This window comes from Onychomys torridus, chromosome 4, assembly GCF_903995425.1.
Source record: "Onychomys torridus chromosome 4, mOncTor1.1, whole genome shotgun sequence".
In the NCBI taxonomy this organism is placed as follows: domain Eukaryota; kingdom Metazoa; phylum Chordata; class Mammalia; order Rodentia; family Cricetidae; genus Onychomys; species Onychomys torridus.
The window spans coordinates 145041718-145052601 of NC_050446.1; the positions used below are offsets into that span (position 1 = coordinate 145041718).

A 10884-nucleotide genomic window follows, 5' to 3' on the forward strand; every position below is an offset into this window, starting at 1 on the left:
ATACTTGTTAATAAAAACAAACCTGAGGCCAGTTATTGGGGTGAATGCTGGAAGATCAGAGAAGCAGAACAAGCCACGGCCATTTCACCTTGCTAGTTCCTCAGGTGACCCTGTTTCCTCAGGCTAGAAGCTTCTGAGTCCTCCTCCACATGAATCTCAGCTGAACTGTGTTGCTCCAAAGCCTGAACGCTTAACCAACCAAATGCTTAATTAACTACATGCTTTACTCCTTTAGTTCCTGGTCCTCACGCCTTATATATACCTTTCTCTTTCTGCCCCCACTCCCTGGGATTAAAGGTTGGGTTTCTGGGATAAAAGGCGTAGGTCACCGTGCTTAGCTGTTTCTAAAGTGGCCTTGAACTCAGAGATCAGGCTAGCTCTGCCTCCCAAGTGCTGGGATTAAAGGTGTGCACCACCACCGCCCAACTTCTGTTGTGGCTTACTCTTCCTGTTTTCTAGCCACCATTTTTGGCTTTGTTCTAGTGGCTGTCTGTTCTCTGCCCCCAGATATGTTAATTTCGGGGAACACACAATATTTCAGGGAATACAATACCCACCACATGTGCCCACCTCAGCCTGTCAGACACCTGACCCCTCAGCATCTGGTGCTTGCGCCAGCAGCTTCTCCCTCCACTGTTCTGCCAAACCTGAGCCTGAGAGGGAGGAGGCAGGCTGCACACGTGTGACCTTACAGATTCTGCTTTCCTGTGAAGGTCTGAAATTCATGTCTAGTTAATTCCTGGAGGGATAGCAAAGTGATTATGTACCCCAGGCTACAAAGACTGAGAGTTTTTTTACCATGCAGTATAGGCAGCTTGTAAAACACTGTTTTTAAACTCTCTTCCACTGGATTATTTGGTGGCTTCTCATTCTCTACTGGGGCCAAGAGTAATGTGCTGACGGCTTCTTAAGTGTCTTTGAAAAATCACACAAAGACCTAGAAGGGGATTGTTTACAAGAGCTGCACAGAAATACAAATTTACTATCCAACATCAAATCTCGACTCACTGAAAATCTGTTCATCGTTTCTAAATTTGACTCTCTTGAAAAATCACATGTGAGGTTGGAGAGCTCTCAGCAGTTAAGAGCACTTGTTCCTGAGGACCCAGGTTCAGTTCCTAGCACCCACATGGTGACTCACAACTGTAACAATAATCCCAAGGGATCTGACACCCTCTTCTGACCTACTTAGACACCAGGCACACATGTGGTGCATATAGTCAGGGAAAACACTCAAATATATAAAATAGTAAGATTATTCTAAAAGAATTGAAGCGCTTAGGGGGGGTCTTGGTACCCCAGGCCACACTTTACCAATAAAATCAGAGAATCTGGAAGTAGAGCCAGAAAACACATTCTTAAATTTCACTAGGGGGCCAATGTGCCCCCTTTGAGAACTGGTAGAGTGCATCTTATTTGGGACTGTTAATGTGAACCCAAAGTGCTGCAGAGCCTGTTCAAATGCAAACACTAATATGTAGATCAGGAGCCAGGCCTGAGAGTCTGCATTTCAGATCACAATTTGAGTAGGGAGATACTGAGGTGTGACAACCCTCAGCCTATTACCTTCAGCCTAATTATACTTTCTCAGTTGTCTAGAAGAACAATATTGACTTGATTTTTTTTCTGCGCCATTTGTATTATTCCTAAGGTTAGGCATGTTTCTCACAGAATGTCTTCTGCTGCTAATGTGTCACTCATTTAAGCTGTTTTCTGTGTGCAGTCTTTGTCCTTTATAAATTAATATCAAGAACCATAGAGGATAATAAAACAATTATTGTTTGGTTTTTAAATATACAGAGTAAGTCTGCTGTCCAACGTACTTTCCATCTTGTGAGTTTATTTGTATTTTATTTTTGTTATTTTTTTCATTATAACTTAATTTTTTAAAGTAATATTTAATTTAATTCATTTTGATCTTATCTACTTCCACGACATCCTTCCAACTACCCTGGAACCCATCAATCTATATCCTTCCCAACCTCATGCCATCTTATATCATTATTATCATCATTATCAATCCCCTGAGTCCACTTGGTGTGGATCATATATTAATTGATGTGAGGCCATCCACTGGGACATAGGCAACCTGCCAATAGCCACACCCAAAGGTCAGGACCCTTCCTGAAGTGAAACGGGACCCAGCATTCAAGTATATGAACCTATTGGAGCAGCCATTCTTATCCAAACCCCACAATGGGGTAACGAGCATCTCGTTTTTATCTTCGTTTAGCATGGTGGTCCTTCAGTCTGTCAATGTGATGGCAAATGGTAGAATCTTCTTCTAAGGCTGAATAGTATTCCTTTGTGTACATGTACCACATTTTCTTGATCTGTTGCCTCATTCATGCATTTCAATCATTTTCAACTTAGCTATTATGAGTAATGCTTCAATGAGCAAGACAGTACAGAATCTTTAATAGATAGTCATTTCATCTCTTTAGGGCACATACCTGGAGGAATGACTACAGTGGCAAATAGTTTCAAAGCACCTAATAAAATTTAAAACAAAGCTACAATATAACTGAAGACAAGGGTGACAGATATAGCATGTGCCAGCCCTAACAATAAGCTCCAAGAATGGACTCAGTGAAGTTGACAAGAAGATCTTGTTTTTCATACTGTGAGGAGTAGGATCGGTCAAATAGGGACCACAAGCAAACACTACTTGAAGTTACCATAGTTTGTAAGATACTGGGTTTCTTCAGAGAGCTGTCTTACAACTTTAGCCAATCAACTAATATATTATGTATTGGGGACAGTGGATCTCTTAAAGTTTTTACTGTAATAGAGACAGATGTCTGGTCTAATCTCTCAAAGAAATATAAAACAAACCAAGGAGGATTTTGTGTGCATCAAGGCAGAAAGCAATTGGCATGTCATGAAAACTAAGCATGCCAGGAACCTTTCTGGAGTGAAATAAGAGTTACTAATGAAGGTGTTCCTTCCTAAGAGCAATCTGATCAGGAAGGGCATTGGGTCCATGGTCAAGAACTCCACTCTTCGAGTTTGAGAGCTCTCAGAATAAGAATCCGGCTGTGCTGACCACACAGCTGCAACTTTGTAATACAAGCATGACAGATGTTGGGTGTTACAAATCCTATACGCATGTCAGAGGCCAAAGCCAGCTGTTACGCTGTGCAGAACTCTTTCTAAAACCCTTGTCTATGAGTACTATGACAAACTCACAGGAATAGGAAGACCAGGAAAGAATTGACTCTACCATAGATGACTGATGTTGAAGTTTCCAGAGACTCAAAGTGTAGAGGAAAGATCACACAGACTTCCATTCTGAGTATTCCTCCAGACAGGACTGCATGGCCTTCTCTACTCTGTATGTCCCACCCTCTCACTTGCCAATCTCATGTCCTCCAAGGCCATTCCCAGAATCTGAGGAGGGAGACTTAGTGTTACTCAGCCTGGAGGCAGCACAGTGCCTCTCAAGACAGTCAATGGTGCTAAAAGTTATAGAAGCTAAAATGGGACCTGAGTGGGAACACAGGCTTCCAGAAGCAGGTGGTATTGGTGGAAGTATTAAGGCAACTCCACGTAGTTAAAAGGGAGGTTTATTTGGGGGTTTTACTTACAACAAGTAAAAGGATAGGTTACAGGATCCAGGAGAGGTGAAGTGCAGTCCAGCGGTGTTCTCTGAAAAACTCTGCTCAGTCTGCCATCCAACATCCAGAATCACCAGGAACAAGAGAGCTGGCACATCCGGATCTTGGCTCTTAAGGGCTCCTGTCACACCCCACTTCAGGAGCAGGCCATAGGTAGGCGTGACAATTACCGGAAGCCTCACTGGGGGTAGTACTTCCAGGTCAAAGCTGGAACAGCTACCCACTACAAGGTGGGAACATTGAGACTAAGCTACTGTTTCTTAAGATGTCATGCCAGCCATGAGAAAATATTCTTGTCAGCAGCTATCAATGTCCGTAAGGGTAGAATCTCTGTCATTTTCAGTTTCCAATACACACACACACACACACACACACACACACACACACACACACACACATCATGTCCTATCTCCAATCCTCTGCAGAAGGGTCGCCCACTGTGATCCAGGTCCCTGAGATTAAAATAGAGAGGATTGCAGGTGGTGCTGCTTCCTAGAAGAATGTCTGCCTGCCTTCTGAGCATGTGAATGAGGGACTTGGAGGAATTGCAGAATGAATGAATGAACTACATACAAACATGAAATGATAGAAAGATTAATGAGTGAAACATTGAAATAAAAAATGAACTATTTCACCAAATCTATTCAACATTCTGCACCTGCAGGTATGGTTACAATAATGACAATAAAGTCGCCATTGCATATCAATGACAATGGCATCCATGACAAATAGACAGTACAGAAAACTTTAAACACTGTTCAGAGATCCAGAATGTTCTGTGATAACTTTAATTGTGTTGGTTCTAAATAGACCTTAAACTACAGGCAGTCACCTTCAGAGGAAAGGGGACTTTGGCTGCAGGTACACAGAGACCCCTGCCCCCACTTAAGTCTGCACACAGGTACTGTTCAAGATGATGAACTCAGTCTTCCATGCTAGAGACTCCAGAATATAAGTGCAGCGTACCTGAAAAAAAGTTACAAAGCATAAACTAGAAAAATGCAATGCATTAAGGCTATCTAGATAGTAGGGGCTCAATTTGCTCAAAACTAAGTTTTAAAAAAGAAGAAAAGGAAACTAAAATACATTGACCTAGAGAAAGACTCATAAAGCTCAAAGCTCCACCATGAGAAATGACATACGTTACAAAAATCTCCCCAACCAGAGCCTTCGATCTCCTGAAAAAAGCACCTGGCCAGGACCATCATCCATCTTGAGACTTTCTATCCTCACAGCTTCCTTAACACATATGGTGATAGATGAATTTATACGTCTTCCCAAGGGCCCTGGAAATCAGGCTAAATGAAGGCTGTTAGTTGAAAGGTGAGATGACACCCTGATAGAGTCCCCCTGATGTAACCATTCACAAGGTCCAAGATCTCATGGATCACATATCAGCTATAGGACAAGCATGTCACCAAGAATCACCCTTAGGACTCTAAAAGGAAAGTCTGAGTGAGCAAACAAACTAAATAGTTCTCATCCCTCCGCCCCGCACCAAAAAATGAACAATTGAAGACTGATGACCAAAGGGAAATCATGATCTTTCTGGACCTTCAAAGGTCTCTGAAGGCATAGGGTTGGAACAGGATATGAGGGCTGCCCCAGCACTGGGAGATAGGCTCTGCCTGCTTAAGATGGTCCCCTTCTGCACTCTTTCCCAAAAGATTGCTGATAGAAAGGGTTAATTTAATCTCAAACCTTTTTCTCTCCTTGGCCTTCCTGTAATGGGCAATTGTCAATGTCTTCATCATATTTCCCACAAATTGTACGGCCCATCTCCAGGTCTATTAAATATACCATTTCATTGGTCTGTCAAGAAGAAAGTGTGAAACTGTTAGAAAACATTTCGTTAGAATAAGTGAAAGGGAAGCAGAAAATGTGAGAGTTCAACAAACAGAAAAAAATAGTGCATAGCACATACAATCGTGTTTCTCTGTTATTTTATGGGGAGGGGTTTTTTGTTTTGTTTTGTTTTGTTTTGTTTTGTTTTTTTGCCGGAGCTGAGAACTGAACCCAGGGCCTTGCGCTTGCTAGTCAGGCGCTCTACCACTGAGCTAAGTCCCCAGCCCCACGTTTTTTGTTTTTTTGTTTTTTTCTTTGTTAGTGTCAGTTGGCTCTTTTAGACAAGGTCGGTATAGCCCGAGATAACATCCAACTTTCAATTTTACTGTCCCTCAGCTTCACAAGTGTTAGGGTTGCAGGATGTTCTTCCATGGTCTGCCTCTTTTTAATCTTTTTTTTTTTTTTTTCAAAATTTTCTTTTAATTCTACACAAGAGATATGCCCATTTACGTAGGGATATAGCTCAGTTGAAAGTGTGTGCTTAGCATGTTCAAAGAAGATAGTTTGGTCCCTGGAGCTGCCAAATATCTGAGAAGTCAAACTAGGGCCAGCACTGAGTCTCCCTCAGTCTTTTTCACTGGTAAATACCTAGCAGTCCTACTGGCAGGCTGGGAGTATCCAGCATGCCACATAGCCACACAATCAAGCTCACAGCAAAGCCCCTGTACATGATACAGCCACACACATGACACTATGATAAGTACTAAATTCGTCTAAGTAGCATCAGAGGTACCTGCTGAGTGAATGATTCTTTGACCTAGAATAGGACCCTGGTGAGACAGCCTGCCATGAGCAGGGAGAGCAGAGAACACATCAGCCCCTTTAAGTTTTATCTTTCCTGTAGGTACTGACTACACAGAGCACTCTTCTTGCAAGTACGTAAATGAAGTGGCTATCAAGTATTCCATTAGTATTCTCAGTAACCTATCAAAACCCTACACAGGGTGTTCCCTTAAACAGAGGTGGCTACTCAGATTGCTTTGTCTCTTCCTCAGATCCTCTTGTTCTGTTTTTGCCGTTGTTCAATTGTTTATTTGATAGTGTTCCTACCCATTTATATCAGAGAAAGAAAAAAAAAACCTTCTAGGGTCCCTCCTTGGCACCACTTATTTTTCAGCCAGATCATCACACACCACATCTGCTCCAACACTCACTCATGTTGATCAAGGCACCATTTTTTCTAACATGGTCTGAAGTTTCTTGTCCAGTGGCAGTGTGGGCCACTACACTCAGTAATCCTTCAATGAAAAGTTTGGTGGTTCACATGAGGAGCACCACTCAGTAGATTCCTAGTGCTCCCAGCTTGGCATCCTTACTGCCATATGCCCTTCTGCACACCTGCATCTCAGTATTTCCTTCCCCAAGACACAAGTCATAGAGCACAGTGCATCCTTCCAGGAGACTCATGTCTCCTGAGTACACTTGGTTCATCCTCCTTCAAAGGTCTATCTGTGACAACCTACACTTCCCACCCACCCAAAGAGCCATCACTTTCTTTCCTTCTTCAGCTCCCAGGACCCCTGTGTCTCTGTACTCACCCCACCTGGACTACTATTTTACTCACAGATTTGGGGTCAGCTTACCTATGCCTTCACTCAGCATAACAGTCTGGCTCCACGGCTGCCTGCCTGCCTGAGCATCATTTCTGTGGTGGTATTGTGTTCCCCAAAGTATTGTGCACCCTAATAAACTTATCTAGGGTCAGAGACAGAACAGCCACAATATTAAACATGAGGATAGGCAGTGGTAGCACATGCCTTTAATCCTAGCATTCCAAAGGCAGAAATCCATCTGTTCAAGGATACAGCCAAGCATGGTGACTCACGCCTTTAACCACAGAAAGCAAGCCTTTAATCCCAGGGAGTGATGGTATAAATCAGGAAGGTATATAAGGCATGAAGACCAGGAACTAGGAGGCTTTGGCTGGTTAAGATTTTAGGCTTCTAGCAGAAGTTCAGATGAGATACATTCGGATATGAGGACTCAGAGTCTGAGGAAACAGCATCAGCTGAGGAACTGGCAAGGTGAGGTAGCTATGGCTTGTTCTGCTTCTCTGATCTTCCAGCATTCACCTCAATACCTGGCTCTGGGTTTGGTTATATTAATAAGAACTTTTAAGATTCATGATACACATCTCAGTAGTGATGTAGATGTTACCAGGTACCCAAAATACATCTCTACCTTGCTGAGCAATGCCCACCCAGCTCATCCAGCTTCCCACGGGTACCTGTCACCCTGCCACACTTGCTGCCAACTGTCTACTGTGTGGGGATTTGTTACTTCTCATTTCTGTGCCTGCGACTCTCATCACCTGTCTCTCTGCTGTCCTGGCTTCCCTCAGCCCTGATTCGATTCCCCTCATCCTGAACTCAGATTGGGACATGATGCCTCCCTTCTACCTTGCTTTTCAGAGGCTACACTCACTTTAAAATAAGCCCCAAATTCTGAGTTTTTCTATTACTATTTGTTATTTTTTTAACATTTACCAAATGAAAGCCTTGGTTTCAACTTACTGCAAACCCAGAAGTTCCTCAGCCCTGCCAAGTATTGGAATGAATGCAGGCACCACACAGGAAGCAGGTTACTCACCTGACACTGACTTCTCCGGACTCTCAGGAACTTGTAGGCAAAAACATCATCCTGGTTTTCATTGAAGTGGAACACAACATACTCCACAGAAATGGCGAAATACTCCATATTCTTGTCGATGTCTATAAATTTGAAGCTGCAATCATGAATCCCCAGCACAATGAGCCCCACAAGCAGGAATGCCTTCCACAACATGGCTGTCTTCCGTGTCAGCACCGGCAGCTGCGGATGCATGGGTGGAGGGGTGGCACAGCTGCAGATGGTGATGCCATCCCACATGGCCCTGCCCACCAGAGGGCCTGTGGTGTTAAAACCCTAATTTTGACTAGAGCATCTAGCCAGTGTTATCTCTACTCCTCTGCCTTGTCCCTCCCTTCAACTGAGAACAGAAGGCAGAAGAGGAAGTTACATTTTCTATACCTTGGTGACATAAGCCACAGGCTCATGGGCATTCATGCAACGCACCCTTTGCCTGTGCATTTCCAAGTCTGCCTCCCCCAGCCCCAGCACAGCCTAATAAGAACTGATAGGAAGTTTGCAATTATAAGTCCAACTGGCTTACCCTTACTGCTCTGAATTTCAGAACTGGCAGAGCCACAGAAACTCTCATGAAGTAAAATAGGTCTTAAATATTTGGAGTTAAGAATCAAGTACTCATGATTTTGTAGCCTTAGAGGAGCCCAATGGGAGAGGTCAGAGTCAGGACTGGGAAATCATCTTTACCACCATCTCTGCAGTATAGGGGCCAGCTAATCACCTCTGTCTCCTTCCCTGAGATCTGCCAACCCAGTACCAGGGAGAACCATAATTGGAGGCAGTGGGTCTGTAGAGATGGACACAAATGGCAGCCATGGGCCTAAAAGCTGGCTGGACTCAGAAAGAGGCACCTACTAATGTATCCACACCCAGCTCTGCCACTCAGCCCTGTGCCAGACATCTCAGGAAAAATGCTCCACACTCTGACTCACTTACGGAGAAACTGGTGAGAGGTGAATAAGGCAAGGAAATGAGTAGGCTCAAAAGATATAAAGCTTGCCATCATGAATGGTCTTCCCTGCCATGGGAGACCAGGATACTTGAACCTTGATGATTCCAAAAAAATGGCCCCTGGGGGCAGAGGAGGAGCAGAACTAGAGCTCTATCATGGAACAGGACAGGACTGTGGACATGACTGCAAATGCTTTCCTGCAGCTTCCAGGTGGGAGAAAAGGCTCTCACAAGAGGGTCTGATGACAGACACTGTCTTAGTTAGGTTTCTAGTGCTGTGATAAAGCAACACGACAGGAATCAATTTGAGGAGGAAAGGGTTTATTTCATCTTATAGCTTGTAATCCATTGTCTGGAGAAGTGAAAGGCAGGAACAGAGGCCATGGGTGAATGCTGCATACTGACCTGCTCCTGGTGGCTTGCTCAGACTTCTTATACAATTCAGAACTGCCTCACAGGGATGGCACCCCCCACGGTGGGCTGGGCCCTCCCACATCAATCATTAATCAAGATACTGTCCCATAGACTTGCCTACAGGCCATCTAATGGAAACATTTTCTCAGCTGAAGTTCCTCTTTCCAGATAACTCTAGCTTGTCTCACATTAACAACAACAACAAAACAAACAAACAAACAAACAAACAAAAAAGAATGATGATGATGGTAAGGGGGTCTAAAACTGCAGATATCCTTCCCACCAGGAGTACTTCAAAGCATGCCTGAACCCCTTGGCTTCCCCACCACAGTAGACGCGAGCTCCTATATCTTATTAAATTCCCTTCCTAGTAATAGTCTGATCATACCTTACTGTCATCTCTCTCTCTAATGTCTCCAGATCTGCACAGAAGCCCCTTATCATTCGCAGCTTGTGATTTGACTGTTTTCTCTAAACCTAGATTTAGCTTACCAAAGGTTAGCAACTGTCTTATCTCTCCCGAAGGACTGACCCCTGGATTTCCTAACCATTTCTATCTACCATTGTTTTCTGTTTTTCTTTTAGGTATTTTTGTTACAATCCACTACCCCTACTCTGTAGTTTTTCCAGATTCAAACAAGAATTAGAGAGGAAGCAATCTTGAGATAGAATCCAATGCAGTCATCTGCTGTCTTGTCTCTGCTCTCTGGCTTGTACACTCCCACGTGTACAATATGTCTCTTGAAGTTCTGTAGCAGCAGCAGGGTCCACTCATTTGTTACTTAAGAACGTATTGAGGGGCTTGGGAGATGGCTACAGCACTTGCCACACCAACATAAGAATCTGAATTCAAATCCTCAGAGGCCACGTGAATCCAGGTATGGTCATTTATGTCAGCAATCCCCATGCTCCTATGGCAAGATGGGAAGCAGAGATAGGACAATCTCCAGCAGCTCACCGGCCGCTTAACCTGGCATACTCACCAGTGAACAACAAAAGATTGCTCATTTCAAAAACGATTTTAAGTGAGAACCAACACCCAAGGTTGCCCTTGGACCCCTACACATGAGCCATGGAACACCAGCACTTACACACACACACACATCATACATGAAAAGTTCGTTTTGTTTTTTCATAAAGAAATAAGAATGGGGAATGGAGAGATGGCTCAGTGATTGGGAGTCCTTACTGCTCTTCCAACAGACTGGAGTTTGGTTCCCAGCACCTATGTCAGGAAGCTCTGCAGGCTCTTGTACATATATATATCCACACACAGGCACACACATGCACACACACAGACATACGCACACAGACACACATATACACAATTAAAACAACAAAAAATCTTTTTTAAGTACGAATGTTTCAATTATGTATTTTTAAAAATATCCTATCCTATTTGGGTTCACTCAAGTTCACTAGCCTATGTATC

General features: G+C 43.6%; 1 protein-coding gene across 1 annotated transcript; it reads right to left on the minus strand.

Annotated features, from left to right (window-relative positions):
* Positions 1-4502: 4502 nt before the first annotated feature.
* LOC118581389 (cystatin-12-like) lies at positions 4503-8246 on the minus strand. Its single transcript, XM_036183449.1, has 3 exons — positions 8052-8246; positions 5319-5429; positions 4503-4583 (listed from the first exon to the last, which is right to left on the minus strand). Exons 1-3 carry the CDS (start codon positions 8244-8246, stop codon positions 4503-4505), a joined length of 387 nt encoding a protein of 128 aa, XP_036039342.1.
* Positions 8247-10884: the final 2638 nt, after the last annotated feature.

Coding starts and splice junctions, on each gene's coding strand:
- LOC118581389 (XM_036183449.1), bottom strand. CDS start 8,246: ATGTTGTGGAAGGCATTCCTGCTTGTGGGGCTCATTGTGCTGGGGATT. Junction 5,430..8,051: donor TCCGGAGAAGTCAGTGTCAG/GTGAGTAACCTG, acceptor TCTTCTTGACAG/ACCAATGAAATGGTATATTT. Junction 4,584..5,318: donor AAGGCCAAGGAGAGAAAAAG/GTTTGAGATTAA, acceptor ACTTTTTTTCAG/GTACGCTGCACTTATATTCT.